We start from the raw sequence: 23,067 nt of genomic DNA, 5'->3' as shown, positions 1-23,067 counted from the left end.
TAGGGCTGAGAGAGCTCTAAGAGAGTTGTAACTTGCCCAAGGTCACCCACCTGGCTTCGTGTGTAGGAGTGGGTAAATAAATCCAGTTCACCAGATTAGCCTCCATCGCTCACATGGAAGAGCGGGGAATCAAACCCGGTTCTCCAGATCAGAGTCCACCGCTCCAAACCACCGCTCTTAACCACTACACCACGCTGGCTCTTTCTTTGCTCCAGCTTTCTCTGCTCCAGGGCGCACCCCTTCCTCAGTAGCTTTCCCCCATGGGTGTCAAAGATACTTGAGGAGGCTCTTCGGGGAGGTGGTTTGGGGCAGGGCAATGTTAGGAGGGAGGAAAAGTTAAGCTTCTCTATCGTTCCTCTGCCATTTTGCCAGTATAAATTCCCTCCTCCAAGAACAGTTCCATGCTTTGATTTGTTAGATGTAGCTAGTCCCTAAGAGATTCTCTATGGACTCCAAAGCCCCGGCATCTCCAAACAGATTTCCATTTCAGGCGTTAAGAAAGAGAGCTACCGTGTGATGAGGGCTCAGCTAGTTGGATCAGTTACGTGACCCTGTATAAGGGCGCTTCATATGTTCAAACACATACTACATATTGCAATCCCTAGCCCAGGGGTCCATGGCATGCGCCATGGCATCCGCCGACACCTTTTCTGGTGCCCGCCAAGTGTTTCTAGGAAGTGGGTGGGGCCAGGTAGGGCTTTTGCCCAGCAAAGCTTCCGATTGACTATTTGAGATTTGTTTGGCTGTGCAGATTTTAAAAAAAATGTTGCTTTGGCAGCAGCTACCACTTCACGAGGATCTGCACGGTGTTACTGAAGTTAAGCAGTGGCAGCCAGCGTGGTGTAGTGGTTAGGAGCGGTGGACTCTAATCTGGAGAACCGGGTTCGATTCCCTACTCCTCCATATGAACGGCAGACTCTACTCTGGTGAACCGGGTCGTTTTCCCCACTCCTTCCCGTGAAGCCAGCTGGGTGAGCTTGGGCGAGTCACAGCTCTCCCAGCCTCACCTACCTCACAGGGTATCTGTTGCAAGGAGGGGAAGGGAAGGTGATTGTAAGCCGGTTTGATTCTTCCTTAAGTGGTGGAGAAAGTCGGGATATAAAAACCAACTCTTCTTCTTGTTCTTCTTCTTGTTCTTCTTCTTGTTCTTCTTCTTGTTCTTCTTCTTGTTGTTTTTGTTGTTCTTGTTGTTGTTGGGCCCACTATGCCTTGTCAGAATTCCAGATGTGCCCGCAGTCTCAAAAAGGTTGGGGACCTATGCCCTAGCTGCCGGTCACTCCCCTTTTTTTGGTAATGTTATTTTTTCCTTGTAGGGAAGTACGACTATGATCTCCTAGTTGTTGGAGGAGGATCCGGCGGCCTTGCTTGTGCTAAAGAAGGTTTGTGTTGCATTTATTTATATCCTTCCCCACCCGTCGTACTACTGCATTGTTGTCCTTGCTCAAGTTGGACAGTGCGCTTTCAATGCAGTTTCATAGTTGTTTCCTATGTGAAACAGGAAAATCCTGTTGCAAATAATTGCAAAAGTGTATTGAAAGCGAAACCTGAGTTTGTTCATAACAAGTACAAACCTGGTTTACAGTAGGGCTCCCTCCCTCCCTCTTCTCTCTTCTTGCATGCTGTGTTAATTCAACGACTTCTTGCTTTAATATAAATTTGGCGTGGCCCTTCAGAACAATGGAATTTTATTCCTTTCCCAATAAGATGGCTTCTGAATGAGGACTGAGCCATAGCATGGAATCTCAGTTAGTGGTAAAGTCCATTTGGGCGATGAAGTTGAAGTCTGTAAAACTACAGCGCAACCAACTACCACGTTCATAGAATCATACAGAGTTGGATGGGACCACCAGGGTCATCTAGTCCAACCCCTTGTCCAATGCCAGAATTTCACAACTACCTCCCCCCCAAACCCCCAGTGACCCCTACTGCATGCCCAGAAGATGGCCAAGATTCCCTCCCTCTCACTATCTGCCTAAGGTCATAGAATCAGCATTGCTGACAGATGGCCATCTAGTCTCTGCTTAAAAACCTCCAGGGAAGGAGAGCTCACCACCTCCTGAGGAAGCCTGTTCCACTGAAGAACCGCTCTAACTGTTAGAAATTTCTTCCTAATGTCTAGATGGAAACTCTTTTGATTTAATTTCAACCCGTTGGTTCTGGTCCAACTTTCTGGGGCAACAGAAAACAACTCGGCCCCATCCTCTATATGTCAGCCCTTCAAGTACTTGAAGATGGTTATCATGTCCCCTCTCAGTCTTCTCCTCTTCAGACTAAACATACCCTTGTTTGTTCCTTGTTTGTTCTTCCTAGGGTTGCTGAAACACACATGCCCCTTTCTGTTTGCCAGTCTCCATGCAGGGTCTGGGGACCTCCCAGAATGACAGCTCATCTCCAGACTACAGAGAGCAGTTTCCACAGAGAAAATGTCTGCTTTGGGTGGACTCAATGGCCTTGTACCCCACTGAGGTCCCAGTCCTCCCCAGGCTCCACCCCGACATCTCCAGACATTTTCCAATTTGGAGCTGGCAACCATCACCCCCTCCGCTGGAGGCCGGGAGGACCTGGACACCCTGGCTGTATTTGCTAGGGCACTGGTTCCCAACCAGGGGTCCGTGGACCCCCAGGGGTCCGCGAGAACTAAATTAAGGTCCGCGAAACAAAGTTATAAACCCATAATAAATTAATATTTTCAATTAAAAGTTCTCTGTTATAAAATATATATATTCAAATATTATTCTAAGTTTAATGTTTAACTAACAGTTATGATTAAAGATTATTTTCAAATTCTCAGAATTTTTATTTTGAACCATGGGGTCCCTGCACCAAACAAAAAAGTCCTAGTGGTCCCTGGTCAAAAAAAGGTTGGGAACCACTGTGCTAGGGGAACCTGCTGGATATGCAAATGTCATAAACAACCCTATTTCAGCTTAAAAGATATACCCTTTTCTTGCCTTTATTGGTGGTCTGTTTTTATCTTTGAAGCTGCTCAGTTTGGAAAGAAGGTGGCTGTGTTAGACTACGTGGATCCTTCTCCAAAAGGTATGAAGTTGTCCAGATGCAAATTATTGGTGTCATATTTGTATCCAAGGACATCAACAGCATGCTGAGCTTCAAGGTTGAGTGGCTAAAAGCAAGGCTGTGAAATAGGATCCCTCAGGGTTTTGTGCACGCTTGGGGGATTTTCTAGGGTTGCAGAAAAAAATATAATTTTGTAAAAATGTTAGGAAGTGGCCAAAACTGTCTTTTTCCCACCCCAATTCTCCGAGCCCCCTCTAAGCTTGTTGTACCATAATTGTGATTTCTTTTACATCATCTGTTCTCCTTCCTCAGTTCTTCCTGTTCATCTACATGATTCTTAATAACAGTTTAGGCATGAGTTCTAAGCTGTCTCCATACAGGCAGTCACTTTGATGTAGAGCCTCCTTCGTGTTTCTTAGGGTTGCCAGCCGCCAGGTACTAGCTGGAGATCTCCCGCTATTACAACTGATCTCCAGCTGATAGAGATCAGTTCATCTGGAGAACATGGCCGCTTTGGCAATTGGACTCTATGGCATTGAAGCCCCTCCCCAAACCCCGCCCTCCTCAGGCTCTGCCCCAAAAACCTTCTGATGGCGAAGAGGGCAACCCTAGTGTTTTGAATCTAATACTTGGTTAGCATAGCGGTGTTCACCACCCTGGTGATATCCAGTGGGTACAGTTAAATCCTTTCTGCTTGTGTACTAGTGGTACTAATTATACTCCGAATAAATGGCCCCCAAACTTCAGTGGTATTTAGTAATAGATACGATGCCTATAAGCCAAACTACATGTCAGGATGGATATGGCCAGCTCTTCTGCTGGTGAAAAAGGAGGGGGGGGGTCATTTTTTAACAAAAGGCTATGCTAGGCATCATGGGATCTGCATGGGCAAAAGCGATGTGGGAGCTGTAGTAAGGAGGGGAATTAGGTAAGATTGAGCGAAAAAGCTTTCTGGATCCAATCCATTGCAATGGAGCATTTGTAACAATAGCTGTTGGCCTTTTAAAAAAAAACTTTAAGAAGAATTGCATTAGAGTAGAGATAGAACAGGGAGGAGTTCTTAACCCTTTCACTTTATTTCAGTTTTCCTGTTCTTGTACTTGAGTCACTTTTCTCTTTCTGGGGAATTCTCACATGCATTAGAAACCTTGCAGTGGAAAAGCCACTGGAGGGAATTGGGAGTGCAGGTGCTGGCAAGTGGGTAAAGATCAAGCATTCCTCTGTGGCTCTTTGTCTGCTGTCAGTCGTGTCAATCAATTGGGGAGGGGCTGTGGCTCAGTCGTAGAGCCTCTGCTTGGCATGCAGAAGGTCCCAGGTTCAATCCCCGGCATCTCCACTTAAAGGGACCAGGCAAGTAGGTGACGTGAAAGACCTCTGCCTGAGACCCTGGAGAGCCGCTGCCGGCCTGAGTAGACAATACTGACTTTGATGGACCCAGGGTCTGATTCAGTAGAAGGCAGCTTCATGTGTTCATGTGCTCTCCCAAAGCTGAAGTTAAAGAGGGCTGCAGTTACACGCATTGGGTAGGAGCCAGACTATGCTGGCAATTTCCACTGATTCCCTCTTGCAGCTTCCGACTCCCCACCAAGTCCACAAGTAGTAGCATTTTGTAGAGATCAGTGAGCTGCAGTAGGAGGAGAGGAGGCTGGAAAATTCTATGCTGCTGTTGAAAATGTAGTCTGGCTCCAACCCATTGTATTGCAGTCTTTCCGCTGAAGTTTTATGTGTACTTATTTCATTCCCCACGGGAGCCATCTTGCATTCTGCCTCGATTTCAGTGGATGAGGAAGTATTGATCATCAGTGTGCAAAACTGCTGTTGTCCACGGCTACTTAAGTTAAACCAGGCCGTTGTTGCATGTAGTCAATGGCGTGTGGGGTGTCAGATATCGCTCACTGTTTTGTTGTGGATTTCACTGCTTGAGAAAAGGAACTTTTAAAAAAAAGGGGTTTTTGGAATGCCCTGTGTTGCTGAATGAATGAATGAATTTCTGTTTTTGTTTTTTGTAGGAACCAAATGGGGACTTGGCGGTACTTGTGTGAATGTTGGCTGCATTCCTAAAAAGCTTATGCACCATGCAGCCCTTCTGGGGAGCTCTCTCAAAGATGCCCAGCACTATGGCTGGAATATACCTCAGCCTGTGACCCATGACTGGTAAAATAAAACATATCAAAGAAATGCTTCATTTTGTTTGCAGCAACAAAGACCCTTGACCACTTGTTCTAGAATAACAAACCCAGAATGCGTTACGCCATTGATTTTTCCATTGAAGCTGATTTTGTCCTACTGAAGTTTGTGAAACTGAGTCTGCTTTAGCTGTAGCCCTTCAGATCTACAGGACTTTGTACCTGAGAATTGCTTTGTAGTTTGGACTGCTGCTTAGCGGGCCTTTATATGTGTATCTAACAACTGATAACAGAGCACATTGTGGTCCAAAGGCTGTTGGTTTCTCATGCCTCCGGCTTTGCTCATAAGCCTCCTGAAATAATAGCTTCCGATTTTTGCATTAGGATTTCTGGCTTCTTTTCCTGCTACCATATAAAAACATCTAGAATCGTTATGCAGAATGTGCCTTTATTTATGGCTTTAATTTGCCCTGATACCCTAAGTAATAGCTCGTCGAGTTTATAAATAAAACAAATTGAGCAAACCAAACACCTTGGTTACTGCTCTACGCAATAAAATAAACTGTTCAGCCGCAGTGCTGCCTTAGATTATCCAGAGCACTAAAGAATTCGGCTGGAGCTTTCACAGAGAGTGGGAAGGGGGGAGAATCAAACGGGGAGAATCAAACACGGGGAGGGGGGTTGCACCAGAACACTTGAAGGAGATCATTCATCCATTATAATTTATTGCGGTCCTTGACCAGTATTACAAAGTTAAAACATCATTAAAACAACAATAGTTCAATACAACAACAAAAACAGCTGCATGAACATTTGAGCTAGTCAAAGGGGTTTAAAACTCTGCATCAGCTTTAATATCGTTTCCCCGTGTCTTGCATATGCCCAGAGAATTTGGCTACTTGTTTGTATACCCAGTGGTTTCTATCAGACAGCAGATATTCCAGTATAGCCCCGTCAGATTCATCAAGAAGCCCAACTAACACTAGCTGGAGATATTTTAATCTGGCCTCGTTGAAGGAGATCGTACAAAGGCAGAATGGAAGGGCTGCTGCAATTGTTGTCATGCAGAAAAAGCCGGAGGTAACTGTTGCCACAAAGACATGCACAAAAGCCAGGTAGAGAGTGGACGCGTACCTGTATGCTGCCTCCAATCTGCATGATTTCTCGTGATTTCCCTCGTGTCTCGTCTGGTGAATGCAAAAAGATGCCACTCAGTGACTGTGACATTTCAAGTCTCTTTTTTCTTCCTAGGTCGACAATGGCAGAAGCTGTTCAGAACCACGTGAAGTCCTTGAACTGGGGACACAGGAGGCAGCTGCAGGACAAGTAAATATCCCCTCCCTTGCACAATCAAGCAGCTTTTTTTTTTAATGAAAATCACTGAGCCCTGTGGGGGCCTTAACACTGATTGTAGCATGCCCTTGTATTACAATAAGCAATCTGTGCACTAAGTAGTTTACAGTACAATAAATAGGATAGTCTTCTAAGGTGCCATAGAACTCTGTTCTTTTCTCTTTTTTTGCTGCTACAGACTCACACAGCTGCCCCGCTGAAATGCATTTGGGATAGACACCCTCCAGTTAATACCACACGTGACAGAGTTTGTATGTGCAATGAATGTCATTGTGTCCGTTTATCCTCCTCTACAAAGGAAACAGCAACTAGACAAAATCTGTCTTGGAGGTTCTAGGCAAACTGCTAACAATAAAAATGAAAAGTTGGTCTCATCCAGGGGCTTTGCACAGTGCCACGTCGCTAGATGGAAACAGCAGGGCTAGAAGATTAATCTCAAGTACCAAAGTTGCAACAGAAAAATCAAACAGACCCTTGGAATCAGAGATGGACTGGTCATCTAGGTTACAGGGATATGCCACTGTGGGCTACTGCTTTAGAGAGCCAGGAGTGTCCAGGAGTAAACACAGCCCATCCCTAGTAACTGTCTGAGCCTCAGGGACTGAGGAAGGAAAAGGGCTGTAGCTCAGTGGTAGATCATCTGCTTGGCATGCAGAAGGTCCCAGGTTCAATCCCTGGTATCTCCAGTTAAAGGGACTAGATAGGTAGGTGATGCGAGAGACCCCTGTCTGAGATCCTGGAGAGCCGCTGCCGGTCTGAGTAGACAACATTGACTTTGATGGACCAAGGTTCTGACTCAGTGTAAGGCAGCTTCATGTTGTGAAGACTGCTTGGCCCAGACCCCCAATCGGCCATGGGAGTTTGCCTCAGCGCGCCAATTTGTTGCCTCCTGCACCGCTTCCAGTTTGGACCATGATGCACAGTGGGTGAGCCAATGCACCCCGTTGGCCCCACTGCATTGCGTGTTCCTGCAGTGCTGGCTTGCAGGGGCCTCTCAGCTTGATGTGCCCCAGGGCCGTTTTCACTACCCAACCCGCTTCTGCATGGAATGCTGGGGGTTTTTCCTTCTCCTGTTCGTTATTTCTCTCTTCCCTGCCATCTCCTCTATCTTTTCAATATCGTGATGCCAAAGGTACGCTGAGACGATGGCAGCAGTTTGTCATGGTTGTGGTCCTGCTTGCGCTTCCGTTGGGAGCTAGTCCCATTGAATTTAGCGGGACATTGCTGATTTATCAAGATGCATGAGGCACTTTCTACCATTGTTGGTAGACCTGTGAAAAAATTCAAAAATTCTGGAAAGAAGTCCACAAAAGTATTGAGAAAATTTTGGAAAGACATATCGATTATGATCCGAAATTATTTCTCTTAAACAAAATCCCTGACGACATAAAAAACGAACACCATGATATGATCAAATATTTAATAACAGCGGCAAGGACAACTATAGCCACCATCTGGAAGATGGAGACCATACCAGATGTGCAAAATTGGTTGAAAAAATCACTGGATTACATAACAATGGCGAAACTAACAGATTATCTGGCAGATAAAACACAAGAACATTATCAAACAAAATGGAAGCCCTTTTATAAGTTTATTAAAATAACCATGTAAGAAAAAAAGGCAGAAAGAGTTCTTTAAATGTCAGCAATCTCCCTTAAAAATAAGTGAACAGTTCCTGACTCACAATATACGTGTTAACTCAGATAACTCATAAAAATAAAATTTAAGGCAATAAGTATTGGGCAAAATCATAAAAAACTCTTGGAAGATTTTTTAAATGTTGGAATTAGAGGAACTTATAGAAAAGACTAAAAAAAAAAGCACAAGCTGGCAAAAGTTCAGGGATAGAATCAAACAGCGTCATATTAAGGCATTAATGTCTTGAATTTGCATTGTTTAAATACCAAGACTATTTGAATGACAGATTGGACCTTCCCTTCCCCTTTGTACTGTGTATGTTCACCCCATTCTTTTTTTTTTAAATACGAATAAAATGAATTTTTAAAAAAGATGCACAGGCCGCAATTCTGTCTTGTTTTCTTTTTGTTAATAGAAAAGTGAAGTACTTCAACTTGAAAGGCAGTTTTATGGACGCTCACACGATTCGTGGGCTGTCAAAAGCAGGCCAAGAGGTAAGAGGCTTGGCTGGCTTTTCATCTTTTAATGGACTTCTGGTATCGGGAACAATCAAACCGGGTTGCTTCTAGTTTATCCCGTGAAAGTTTTGTTGTGGAGCTATGGCTGGCTCTATACCACTAGGCTTGTAATGGCTGTCCTTAGCAGTTCTGCAAAAGCAGTAAAATATTGCTGTAGCTTCAGCGGGGGTTTTGGTGCGGGGTGGGGGGAGGACAGGGTAAAAGATTTGAATCAAATTGTACCAACTGAGAACCAAAACTAGGGTTGGTTGACTGTCCCTTCTAGATTGATATCTGTTAATTTAAAGGGAAGGTGTTTGTTTTTAAGTTTTGCATTCATGGTGTTTCACAGACACACTGCATTTGCTTTCATATTGGAGAAGTCCGCATGTGCAGACGGATATCTCATATTCTTGGACACGTCATAATCTGTTATTTTGATCTGAAACCTTTGATAGTCCATGAGATTAACGGATGTTTAATATTAATAGCCATGAGATTGTTTGATTAGGTTAGGTTGTTTGGAAGACGTTGCTGGAGACAGATTTGGAGTTAATGAGAAATCTATTCACAGATGCTGAGATATATATATATAGTGCAGTTCCTTGAAAGAAGACTGAAAACCTTTAATATCAGAGGAATGCAGAATAATTTGGAGGGTGGGTTTGCTATAATGCTAGGCAGCAAGCTGAGACACAGACTTACGTTGAGAAATCTTTTGAAAGATTGGGCGCTTTTTGTTCTGTTTTTGAAGAATACGTCCAAGATGGTGTTCTAAAACATTGTGAAATTTGTGTTGCAATATTTAGGCCTCTTTTTGCATGCATGGATTTCAGGCACTTTAAGAGGGGAGTGGACATGTTCATGGAGGAGAGGGCTATTCATGGCTACTAGTAAAAATGGATACTAGTCATGTTGCATACCTATTCTCTCCAGGGTCAGAGGAGCATGCCCATTATATTAGGTGCTTTGGAACACAGGCAGGACAATGCTGCTGCAGTCATCGTGGCCATTTTTGCATGGTAATTAGCAGCACGTTCCAGACTGAATTGCCCTGCAGATTTTTTTGTATTTTGCACACTGAACCGTCATTCCAGAAGCGACTGCAAAGCCGGTACAGACCTGCTTCGCATTCAAAATAACCCACTTAACACGACCTTTTGTGTTTGCTCTGCAGCTGCTGGGAAGAATAACCAGAGGGAACCATGCAAAACAACAGTGGCGCGTTAGCTATGCACATGCTAATGGCTGTGCAAACGAATGAAGGAGCAGGCGAGTGGGGGTGGGTGGAATTTCTCCTTTTGCGTTGGGACCATTAATAGGCATTTTTAAAGTCGCATTTTAAAGAAGAGCTTTAACTGAGCATCAAAATTGACCATGCATAAATGGCCTTTGTTTGTGGGCTTCCTAGAGGCACCTGGTTGGCCACTGTGTGAACAGACTGCTGGACTTGATGGGCCTTAGTCTGATCCAGCATGGCTTTTCTTATGTCCTTATGTTTTTTAAATGTTGGAGATAAGCATGCACAGAGGGAAATTTGTCAAAGGCCATTTATGCACGGATGAATTTGCTGCTCCCTCAAATCTCTTTTTTTAAATCCGCCTTTTAAAACGCTTATTCATGGCACCGAATCAAATGAGAAAGTCCGATGTTGATTGGAGCAGCGAATTATGCAATGGTATCCCAACGCGCAGAACTTTGCTCCGATAGGGCTGGGTTATCTCAATGATGTTCCTCCCACAGCCATGGTGCATGGCAGTGGCAAGATAGCAATATATTGATAAAGGAAATGAGATAATAATAAAAAATAGCGGCGAGTTGTTTGCATTCACGCCGCACTCTGCATGCGAAAAATGAACAGGGAAATGGCTTCCTCCCTTGATGGCAGGTTCGGAAAGGGGATGGGGTCAGGAAGAGCAGGTAGGCGGTACAAAGGCGGGGGAAGACCTGGGTGGGCGGAGGAGAGGCGGGGACATGATCATTTGCGGCTTTAATTATTCATGAAACCTATTGCGGATTCTTTGCAGTCACGGCGGGGTGGTCCAAAAAAGTCGTGTTAGAAGTGCTTTTCCAAAATGCGCCATTTGTGAGCACTGGCTGCGCAGTGGAGTCTGATTCGTCAATTTCCCGTGCAAAACTCAAAAAAACCTGCCGGGTACTTCAGCATGGACCGCACAGCAAATTGCCATGCATAAATGGCCAAAGCCTTTTCCTTTGTTCCTGACATTTTTGTGTCTTTATTCCTAGACTTTGCTCACGGCAGAAAACATAGTCCTCGCCACTGGAGGGAGGCCTAAATATCCAGCAAATGTAAGTTACATTGATTCAAATCCATTCAAAACAAGTTTGGGAAAGCAGCTTCAAAATTTAGAAGTTTCAAAATTTAGATTTGTGTGTTTCAAAATTTAGATTTGTGTGTGACTGTGTGTGCACCCTGACCTTAGATGACTGAAGCTAGCCTAATCTTGTCAGATCTCAGAAGCTAAGTGGGGTCAACCCTGGTTAGTACTTGGATGGGAGACCACCAAGGAAGTCTGGGGTTGCTACACAGAGGAAGACAATGGCAAGTCACCTTTGAGAGAGCCAGCGTGGTGTAGTGGTTAAGAGCGGTAGTGTGGAGCAGTGGACTCTAATCTGGAGAGCCGGGTTTGCTTCCCCACTCCTCCACATGAGCGGCAGAGGCTAATCTGGTGAACTGGATTTGTTTCCTCACTCCTACACATGAAGCCAGCTGGGTGACCTTGGACAAGTTACAGTTGTATTAAGAGCTCTCTCAGCCCCACCTAACTCACAGGGTGTCTGTTGTGGGAGGGGAAGGGAAGGTGATTGTAAGCCAGTTTGATTCTCCCTTGAGGCATATAAAAATCAACTCTTCTTCTTTGAACATCTCTTGCCTTGACATCCCTGCAGGTTCCTGTAAGTTGGTTTCGACTTGATGGAACTTTCCGCCATCACTGTTAGAGTTACCCTTGGAGCAGCTGTAATGCTACATTATAGTTAGATCTGAAAAGGGAAGCTCTGGAAAAATTCACACCAGGGAAGGAGAGGGGACACCCCTGATCTTGTCACCATGGTTAAGAGTTTGGGAAACTTTGCACCGGCAAGCTGATGTAGTAACAGCATCGTTTCCGTTCCCGCTCACATTCCCTGTAATACACAAGGGATCGTTCTAAAGCACATTTTGGATATAATGCCGACTCCTGGCAAATCAGGAGCCAGAGTTGAGGAAGTGTGTGTTGGGACTGATTGTGAACTGCAACTCTGGCCCCAAAGATGCCATCACCACAACTTACAAGCGGTGCCAAGCCCACCTTCCCAGAATAGCTGCTAATGGATCAGGCAGTAGTAATGGGCCATGAGGAGACATGAGGGCCTGTGTTCTCTAAGCCACCTAAGCCTCACCAGTCTGTCAGTCTGGTTGCCAGGAACAGGGGAGGGGTAAGACCTGGACCTCTGGTGAAAGCAGGAGCGAAGAGATGGGATCTGTAGAGGCTGCTGGACAGTATCTAGAGCCTTTCTACCTTGGACTGAGGAGGAATTGGGGAGGAGGAGGAGGAACTGGGTTATAGAAGAAGAAGAGTTGGTTTTTATATGCCGACTTTCTCTACCACTTAAGGAAGAATCAAACCGGCTTACAATCACCTTCCTTTCCCCTCCCCACAACAGATGCCCTGTGAGGTAGGTGGGGCTGAGAGAGCATGACTTGCCCAAGGTCACCCAGCTGGCTTCATGTGTAGGAGTGGGGAAACAAATTCAGTTCACCAGATTAGCCTCCACCGCTCATGTGGAGGAGTGGGAAATCAAACCCGCTTCTCCAGATCAGATTCCACCGCTCCAAACCACCGCTCTTATCCACTACACCACTCTGGCTAAATCCCCTTTCAAGCTGAGACCCAAGGAAGAGGCCCGAAGCTGGCCGGTCCTAGCTGACTGACCCGAAAACATTCCCTTCCACTCTTCTCTGGAGTGACTTTTCCCCCTTCCCCTCTCGATGTTGTGGTTTTAAGGGAAACTGGCACTGGAGAGTGAAGAAGGGGTAAGAAAGAAGCATGCATCCCTAAGGCCAGATACTACTTTGCAGGCTATGGTCTGCACCAGGCCTCATTGGTTAGGTGAAAGGCATTGCTCGGTATTCACACCACGTAAACTATGGACTGTGCTTATTTTTCATCATGAGGAGTGCAGCCTGGGTTTCAAAAATACACATTTGTCATGTTGGGTCTTGTGGAAAACTGGGAACTGGACTGATAACGGCTTGTACAGGCCAAATTACTACTTCATGCGTGATATTCTTTAACACGCAAAATTATTTGGCAATAACGTTGATAACAGTTGCAGGTTTCATTTGTAGATTCCTGGGGCGCTGGAGCATGGGATCACAAGTGACGATCTCTTCTGGTTGAAAAAATCTCCCGGGAAAACGTAAGCTGCTTTCACAGGGCCTTGAAGATGTGTGAATTTTTCACTTGTTTACTCTCTCTCTCCTTGTGTGTTGTCCTACCGCTCAATATATTTCTTCCCCTCAGCTTTTATAATTTGGTTATGATTACAAGGAGGGCGGCCATGAAGGAGCTAGAAAAGATTCTGAAGTGTAAGGATGTGTCACTGGCCACCAAGATTAATTCATGCCATCTTATTCCCTATTACTTGCTGTGAAAGCTGGTCATTGAAGAAAGCTGAAGAAGTAGATTCTTTTGAAATGTGGTGTTGGAGGAGAGTGTTACTGATACCGTGGACTGCCAAAAAAACAAATCAGTGGGTTCTAGATCAAATCAAGCCTGAACTGACCCTAGAAGCTAAAATGGCTAAACTGAGGCTGTCATACTTTGGTCACATTATGAGAAGACAAAAGTCACTGGAAAAGACAGTCATGCTAGGAAAAGTTGAGGGCAGCAGGAAAAGAGGAAGACCCAACAAGAGATAGATTGACTCAATATAGGAAGCCACAGCCCTCAATTTGCAAGACCTGAGCAAGGCTGTCAAAGATAGGACATTTTGGAGGACACTGATTCATAGGGTCGGAAGCGACTTGACGGCACTTAACACACACACACAAGGAGGGAGAGGAGCAGTGTGGGCTCAGAAGCAATCGTATGGGTTGGATGAACAGTCGGAGGAATTCCCTTCTACCCACCCCTAACTCGCTCCCTCAAGCAGGGCTTACGCAGGCCAAACTTCCAGTCTCCCTCTGGGTTCTCCTTTCTCCCCTCCCCTCCCCTCCGCTGTTCTCAGCGTTCTGAGCAAAATCTCCTCAATATTTTGAATCCTCAACAATATTCAGTCCTCAACACAATTTTGATGCCTGGGCCGGGGGAGGGTTGCATACTCATGGGTTGCATACACTTCCAAGCATGCAAGTGACCTGGTTTTTCTGCCTTCATAATAAGTACTTGACCAGCAAGTTTACTATGTGATGATTGGAGCATGTAGGAGAGGGAATAGATAATCTGGACACTTTCCATCCTACACCCAAATCTTTCCTATCCCACCTCCCATTTTAACTGTCTTTGAACTGCTTGTGACCTTCCATGCCTTGTAAGGCAGCCTCTGTCCTCACCTGTCTGGCTTCTTTTGTAGGAAAGGATCCTTTTTGCATATAGTATTTCATTGATGCTTCATATTAATAGCCATGAGAGCTATTGAAACACCGATTTTGTCTGTGTGTGGTGCAGTGGTTAAGAGCGGTGGTTTGGAGCGATGGACTCTGATCTGGAGAACCGGCTTTGATTCCTCACTCCTCCACATGAGCAGCGGGCGCCAATCTGGTGAACTGGGTTGGTTTCCCCACTCCTACACATGAAGCCAGCTGGGTGATCTTGGGCTAGTCACAGTTCTCTTACAGCTCTCTCAACCCCACCTGCCTCAGAGTGTCTGTTGTGGGGAGGGGAAAGGAAGGTTATTAAGCCCATTTGATTCTTCCTTAAGAAAGGTAGAGAAAGTCGGCATATAAAAACCAACTTTTCTTTTGTTGTTTTTAGTGATTTGCACAAGCATTATTTATTAGAGAAAGTAGTTAAATGTATACTAATTATGCTAGTGGCTATAGTTTGTGTAGCACCATTAGCATAGATTCATCTGCAATCTATATAAGAATGATTGCACTATACTTGGTTCATATGTAATGCCTAACTGCAGGTAGAGATTACTGGTATGAGCTATGGGCTTCTATACTCCCTCCTATACTTCTATACTGCTTGCCCTCCAAACCATAACCAGGTTTGCCATATTGGTAACAGTGTTAAACTGTGGTTTGCTAAATTGTGGTTTGCTGCAAAACGGAAAGTGTAGGAGGGAATTGAGGGAGGGAGGGAGGGGAGGGAGTATGTGATCATATGACATCAAAACATATTTTGGCATTACATGTGAATATGTAAAATCCTGTATATACTGCCGGTGCCACATAAGCAGTAGTAGTAATGCAGATTTCCATAATATCTCTTGTCATCCTTATATCTGGGCCACAAGAGGGCAGCAAATACTTAGAATATAGAATATACTTAGATATATATACTTAGAATATATAGAATATATACTTAGAATATAGAATATAGACAGGCTTCTGTTTACTGTATAATCTTTTATTCTTGCCATCCATCAGTTGTGTCTTTGGCTGGAAAAATATAACCTACCTCATTTGGATGTTGACATTTCTACCTGGCAGTGTTACAAACATTCTAAAACTGCTGAAGTTCAGATGAAAACTGTCTGTTTCTCAATTCTGTAGATTTAGCTAGCAGCTGATCTGAATTTGGGGACATCTGGGAATTGGCGCAAGTTGAACAGGGAAAGTTCCTGATGAAATCATAATACAATTCAATATATGTTTGGTCTGAGAGCTCCGGTTTATTCATCGTCATTGTTTTCCCCTTGCACTGATTCATCAGGCCTGTCTTTGTTCTCTCCTGTGCCGTTCTCTAGAAGCTTCGCCGCTATTAAAATTGTTTTCTACTTTCACGATGCTCAGGGTATTATGGGATTGAAGGGTGTTTTGCTTGATCTGCTCAATGTGCAGTTGCACACACTTGTGAAATTTGACTCTTTAAAAGAACAACCCAGTGATGAGTGTGTCAGGGAAAACAATTTGGCAAACAAAATTATATTGGATCTATTTCCAGGTACGAATGTAGATGAAAGAGTATTCCTACTGAATTCATTGGCAAAGCCAAAGACTACGTATTCCAGACCCTGGAAAATCAAGTGGAGTACTAGGACAGAAGGACCATCTAATAAAATTTTAGCAGAAATGGGAAAATTAGCTTTTTAAAGATATGGTTAAGAACATGGAGGAATTTATGATACGTCAGCTTTTCCTAATATTGGCTAAGGAGTTGTAGAGTACTTGAACAGCACATCTGGCCGTATTCTGCAAAAAGTAATCCGTAATCCTGTAAAATTTAATCTACAAACATTAGAAATATGTTACTAATATATCTTTTGCTTTAAGGACAGCTTTTGAAGGATACAGTTTTGTTAAATACTGTGTAATGTTTATGGTAAATGGTATTTATGGTAAATGACGACTGAGATCTCTGAACTATCCACTTAAGGACCGGATTGCATTTTATTTTAATTTACTAATACATTAGATTTTTGTCAGTTTTAACCCCCCCCCTCAAGTTATACAGCACAATACTAAATGTTGCTTGGACCCCGTTTTAAAATCCTGGTTTGCATAACGTGAACATCTTCAGTTCACCTAGGCACCTCTTTTCAGACATCACAGTGGATTGGAGCTTGGTCATGCCAGGGAATTCTCTGCATGAAGGGAGTTGGAAAGAGCAAGGAATGCATGTCAACACAGCAACAAACGGTTGCAATCCAATCAGTTTAGAATGAAGTTTTTCTGTGATTTCTGAATGCAGTGTGTGTGTGTGTGTGTGTAGGGGGAGAACTGCTCGTTGGAACTGTCGCTGAGCCTAATCCTTTTTAAAAAGTCAAGATTCTGGATTATGATGTTTTCCTGATCTTCCACGGAATATAAAGTAAGGATTTGTTATTAACTTTCTCTTTAAAAATTGGTTTTGTGGCTTGAACCAGCAGTAGATATTTTCTTTCAAGCCTGTCAAACTGGCTTAGCCACAGTTCACCCCTACACAAAGAATATATATATCAGAAATGGAACCCATGTTGGCCTCTGTGGTTTTAGTGGCTGGCTCAGTTCACAATGGCTGACCTCCTAATATCAAGTATAGGCAAATTACATTTTATAGAGCTGCTATGCCTTGGACGCTACTGAAATTGTGTCTGAATTTTGGGGAGACAGCGTGGTGTAGTGGTTAAGAGCCAGTGAACCAGGTTGGTTTTCCCACTCCTGCACATGAAGCCAGCTGGATAGCCTTGGGCTAGTCACAGTTCTTTCTGACCTCTCTCAGCCCCACCTACCTCACAAGGTGTCTGTTGTGGGGAGAAGAAGGGAAGGAGATTGTAAGCCGGTTTGATTCTCCTTTTTAAAAATGGTGGAGAAAGACGGCATATAAAAACCAACTCTTCTGCCTGCCTGCCTGCTTGCTATCACAAACCAAAAAAAGGAAGAGGGTGTTATTGGTTCTTGTAGGGTGTTAATTTCTGTCTCAGATTAAAATCTAAGACGAAGCAATTACTGTCAGGTCATAATACCCGTCTATTGAAGGCAAACATTACGGCCAAAAGTCATATTTTGAGCTTTGGGAGTCTGAACTTTGATGGCATTACTACAGCCAAATATCCTCTTAGAGAGAGAAGAAAAGTATTGCAGTTGGGTACAAAATCTACCCTTTACCCCATATGCTGGGTATTCTGACTCCTGCTAGCAGGGATCTTGTGGTGTGCGTTGGGGGGGGGGGGCGGTTCTTGATGTCTGGGGAATATTTAGGCCCTGTCCACCCTCACCCCCCATCATGCTAATGATGAACATTTCATTAAATAGAAATAAAAACGCTTTTCACAGTTACCAGACCATTAGATCCCCTCCCCTTAAATATATCTTCTACTGACCTAATGCCATGAAAAGCAATTCACACAGCAGAAGAAGAGGGTGCTTTGCGTATCCATCAAAAGTGACACGCCGAAGCCAAAATAGGCCACCGATCAACATTCGAGCAGTGTTGACTCCTGAAAACGTGGCATCTGTTCCATTCACCCTTCAATAGATAAACAGGGGGTGGTCTTTGACTACAGTTTAAAAGGGAAATTAAATCTGCAGTTGTTTGCAGTATATCAGTCACCTCTTGAATTCTGAGAGCGTGATTTATGTGAGGAAATTGCATGTTGTTTTTTTTGCTTTGCATTCCCCCCCCCAAACCAAAATGCAATCCCTGTGAGATATTTCTGCGAAAATGTGGCTTTTGTCCAATCCCTGTTAATGCAAGTTGTAACAGTGTAATGCGGGAGTCTTGTGTTTATATGTTGCATTCCTAAACTTTAGTCAAAATAAGCCTTGAGGGCCTACAGTAGCATTTCTGTACTTTATCAGCTTGTGTCGCTGCCGACAGAGGAGGGGGGCGACGGGCGCATTTGAGCCACATTTGTTTCTGTCAAGTGGATTTCCCTTATAAATGTTCCTACAATTCAATTTAATGCCTTCATGTTTTTGAAATGTACTCCCCTCTGGCATTTACTGCTTTGGGGGCTTTCTCCCTCTGTTTTTACCTTAGCACAAAGGCTGGGCTGGCTGGCATGTTTGGAAGGCGTAGCTGGGAAAATCAGAAGTTTTTATAGTCCTTGAGTTTTAGAGTACTTCGAAACAGCAGCAGACATCTCAAGAGCTGCAAAATATCGTTTGCCTGATACAACACCATTACTGGCCGTGGCGTATTCTGCGTGAAGAAAAGAGAGCAGAAATCATAAGTTCTTAGGCCTGTTGACATGTGAACTGGTTGTGATCATGTTCCCTTTCCCCCTCCTCTTCAGTTCCTGTGTAGAGACCCTCAATGTGAATTGAGGGGTGTACACAGAGATTTTGTTCTATCTTATGCGAGAAATCAGTGCCGGGACTGCCTTTTTTCAGCGTGCAAATGGGGGCTACCATGATGAAATATGTCCCTGTGAAATAGGGTTGCCAGCCTCCAGGTACTACCTAGCAAACAAAATAGGCTCTATGCTGTGGGGTATTGCTGAAACACAAAACCAGCACACACAATTCAATGCAATACAACTATATGCAAAATATCAAGTGAAATACTTAACTGAGGACACTAATATTTACAATATATGCAAATACACAAAGGTGCAAGGAGCAACATCAATTCTATACGTTCTTTTGATCCAGGTAAGTATGTCTGATATAGTTCATATGTTAATAGTATTGCATATGTGTAGCGATGCTACAGAAGTTAAGTATTTCACTTGATATTTTGCACTTTAATATAGTTGTATTGCATTGCATTGTGTGTGCTGGTTTTGTGTTTCAGCCTCCAGGTACTAGCAGAGATCTTCTATTACAACTGATCTCCAGCCGATAGAGTTCAGTGCACCTGGAGAAAATGGCTGCTTTGGCCATTGGACTCTATGGCATTGAAGTCCCTCTCCTCCCCAAACCCCGCCCTCCTCAGGCCCCGCCCCAAAAACCTCTTGCTGGTGGCGAAAAGGGACCTGGCAACCCTAGTGTGAAAACAATACCCCTACCCATAGTAAACTAGCATTTCAGAGAGAAGACTGAGCCAAAATCATACTGGAATAAACGTTGCTAGTGTTTAAGGTGCCACCAGACTTCTGTCTTGTTTTGTTACACTAGACTAACACGGCTACCCCACTGGAACAAAAATCCTTTGCCCTGATGTGCTAGTCTTCTACGTGAAGAGATATTTTTTGCTATGGGGGAACATCCAGTCATGTGAGCCCCCTTATAGTCTGAAGTAGTACAATTAGGGTTGCCAACCTCCCAGTGGTAGTACAAAATCATACACAGAAACCAATATGCCCAAGGAGTATAACAAAATGCAAAAAAATATATTACATGCCAAAAAAGAGTATTGAGATAGGGTGTCCATCTTGGAACCTTTACTAACTTGATGGTATCCAGCTGGGAACCTTTTCAAGTCAGCCCAGGAAGGGATTGGAATTTGTAATGTGAGATACAAAATGGATATGAAGAGGGACTGATGAAGAATTGGAACTTGAAACAACTGTCTTCCTCTTCCTCCCTGACAAGGGGAGCACACCAGAATATATCCCATCGAGAAAAGTCTCTGACCTGCACTTGTAAAACAAGATTTGAGAGAATGTGTCAGACATGGGACTTTCGTAATCATAATTATTGCATCTCAGTGTTTGTATATAGTTGATTTAAACTTGCTTTTTTTGGCATGTAATATATTTTTGCATTTTGTTATACTCCTTGTGCATATTGGTTTCTGTGTATGATTTTGTGCTATGTACTGATACACACGGAAATGTCCGTATATAACCTCCCAGTGGTGGCTGGAGATCTCCCGCTATTACAGCTGATCTCCAGGTGACAGAGATCACTTCACCTGGAGAAAATGGCCACTTTGGAAGGTGGACTCTATGGCATTGTAGTCCATTGAAGCCCCTCCCCTTCTCAAACCCTGCCCTCCTCAGGCTCCACCCCCAAAATCTCCAGGTATTTCCCAAGCTGGATTTGGCAACCCTAAGTATAATCCAGACTCAGGTTTTATCACCTTGGTGAGGTCAAGGCCTGAAACAGGCCTAAACCATTTCTGCAATTGTAGGGTCGCTTCTTACCGCCACTGCTGTTGTGGGGAATGATAGTTTGCTTTATCTACAGTAAAGCCGGTTTTTGTTGCTATTTCCACACGGTACACCATTTATGGGAAGGATTGTGTGGAGCCCTATAGTGTGAGACATGCTTAAAATGGAACCTCTGACCTCTCCCATCATCTGTTATGTGTGAACCACACCTGATTTATGATACCAGGCCTCTCAGTTCCTCCCTTTCTCCCCTTCTGTTCTGTAATTGTCTGCATGAAAATGAGGGAAATGTTTTTCTTCCATTCATGGCCTCTGAGGAAGTGAGCTCTGACTCAAGAAAAGTCATGCTAAAATAAATGCTATTAGTCTTTAAGGTGGCATTGGACTTCCGTTTTGTTTTGCTATGATAGACTGACATGATAACTAGCATGGCTACCTCTCTGGAAATACCTCCTTGGTAGCAGTCAGAAGAATGTGTAAAGGCCCTTAGCTAAGTGAGGTGTAGCTGCTGATTAGATTATAGAAACATGGATCTGGAAGGGACCTCAAGGGCCATCTAGTCCAACCACCCGCACAATGCGGGAAATCCTCAACTATCTCCTCCCTCACTAGGGTTGCCAACCTACAGGCACTAGCTGGAGATCTCCTGCTATTACAATGGATCTCCAGCCGATAGAGATCAGTTCACCTGGAGAAAATGGCCACTTTGGCAATTGGACTCTATGGCATTGAAGTCCCTCCCCTCCCCAAACCCCGTCCTCCTCAGGCTCCGCCCCAATAATCTCCAGGTATTTCCCAACCACGAGCTAGCAACCCTATCCCCCACCCCCAGTGACCCTTGCTGTATGCCCAGAGGCTGTGAAGGTGTTTCATTTCCTTTGCTAGAATATTGTAGTTTTTAGATTCTCATTTTGCTTGATTGAGCTACCTTGGGCCCATGTCTGTGCGGCGAAGGCAAGATATAAATAGTTTAATAAGTAAATGGTGTGGCTTGTGGAACAGCCGATCAAGCGTGGTTTTCTGGTTGTCTGGTCCGTTGGGGCATCTCTTCGTTCTTATTGTAGCCAAATCTCAGTCTGATCCCCTGAGCCCACCTATTCTCCGTGCTGAATAATGCTTCAGCACAGCCGGACAGTTACAAGCCTCCCCTGTCTTCACAAGATTCATAAGCATTGCTTCAGATAATAACTCCAGGCGCATTCCTGTCACCCCACCCCTCACAGCGGAGTAGAGTGCTGATGACTTTTGACGGAGCACCCACAGCATTATTTTGAAGAGCTTGCTTTTTGTGACGGAATTATATTATTAGTACCTCTAGGGATTAGGGCTGACATCGGTATTACCCGCTCGAGCATCGCATTATCCTTTTGAAAGGACCAACGTGTTCCTTTGACTGGGCCACCCACATCTTAGTTTGCCCTGCTGCGGAGCTGTCGCCTTAATGTACAATATTTGTGCATTCTTTCTCTAAGTTAAAATGAGGGGATACAACCCAGAAATTATCCATATCCAAGATTTTTTTCCCCCTGGGCTTCATTCCCCCCCCTGCTTGTTAGCTGTTGCCTGGGTAACCAGGTGATGTCTTTTGCAATAGCTTAGCTTTTATAAGGAGTCCCCCTCTTCTCCCCCCCACCAGTAATCATTTGCAAAAGGTGAAATAATTGCTTCTGGGGTGAAAAGGATTGCATTTTTCTGCTGTAAAGCATGGAAAGCCCTGGATGATTTGCTTACTTCCATTTTCATTAGAGTGGGCACAGCAAGTTTTCCTGAGGTAGTGTCATTGAAGGATTTCTGCTGAAGAATATTCTTATTTCTATGCTGCTTTTTTGGAAGTCATTGCTTCAGGGTTTGTCTCTGCGACTACTGCAGGGGATCATTGATAGGGCTCATCCATACGAACATATTAGTCAAGTGATGATGATGATGATGATGGGTGTGTGTGTGTGTGTGTGTGTGTGTGTGAATGAGCCGTTTCAGATGTAACATCCAGTACTGTAGTGTCACCTTTCCTATTGGCTATTATCACTGAAGAAAGCTGATAGGAAGAAAGTAGATTCCTTTGAAATGTGGTGCTGGAGGAGAGTGTTACGAGTGTTACGGATACCCTGGACTGCCCCCCCCCCCCAAAAATCAGTGGGTTATAGATCAAATCAAGCCAGAACTGACCCTAGAAGCTAAAATGACTAAACTGAGGCTATCGTCTATTGGTCACATCATGAGACGACAAGAGTCTCTGGAAAAGACAGTCATGCTAGGAAAGTTGAAGGCAGCAGGAAAAGAGTAAGACCCAACATGAGATGGATTGACTCGATAAAGGAAGCCACCGCCCTCAGTTTGCAAGGTCTGAGCAAGGCTGTCAAAGATAGGACATTTTGGAGGACTTTGATTCATAGGGTCGCCATGAGTTGGAAGCGAATTGACCGCACTTAACACACACACACACATTATCACAAACATTTTTTTTTTCAGTAGAGCCATTTCACATGTTCAGTTGCTGGCCTTCATAGGTGCTCTGCTAATAGATACTGGGGCCCTTATTTTTCAGAGCATATGAGGTTACAGGATACTTTCTCAGATGGGACTGAAACACATCCCATTCTCCCAGATCCACATCTCCATTCTACCTACTTGACTTGATTGGCTTTTTAACAACAAAACATTGTCGGCAAAACATGGATTCTCTCTGTTCAGCTTGGACGGTCTTGTCTTTTTTTTCATGAAATCTTTCATTGTGTGGGAAATTTTGGCTACCCAGAAAACATTGTATTTGTGTTCCTGATTGG

The 23,067-nt window shown here is 44.1% G+C and overlaps 1 protein-coding gene across 1 annotated transcript in view; it reads left to right on the top strand.

Annotated features, from left to right (window-relative positions):
- TXNRD2 (thioredoxin reductase 2) overlaps positions 1-23,067 on the top strand; it is a 61,715-nt gene that overhangs the window by 5,661 nt on the left and 32,987 nt on the right. The window contains exons 2-8 of the mRNA XM_056859370.1: positions 1,314-1,379; positions 2,983-3,039; positions 5,028-5,172; positions 6,396-6,470; positions 8,554-8,632; positions 10,883-10,945; positions 12,987-13,057. Of these exons, the coding sequence (XP_056715348.1) occupies positions 1,314-1,379; positions 2,983-3,039; positions 5,028-5,172; positions 6,396-6,470; positions 8,554-8,632; positions 10,883-10,945; positions 12,987-13,057 (556 nt within the window). The remainder of the gene's footprint in view (positions 1-1,313; positions 1,380-2,982; positions 3,040-5,027; positions 5,173-6,395; positions 6,471-8,553; positions 8,633-10,882; positions 10,946-12,986; positions 13,058-23,067) is intronic.

The sequence above is a fragment of the Euleptes europaea genome, chromosome 13 (genome assembly GCF_029931775.1).
Source record: "Euleptes europaea isolate rEulEur1 chromosome 13, rEulEur1.hap1, whole genome shotgun sequence".
Classification (NCBI taxonomy): domain Eukaryota; kingdom Metazoa; phylum Chordata; class Lepidosauria; order Squamata; family Sphaerodactylidae; genus Euleptes; species Euleptes europaea.
This window is presented reverse-complemented; position numbering and strand designations above follow the sequence as displayed.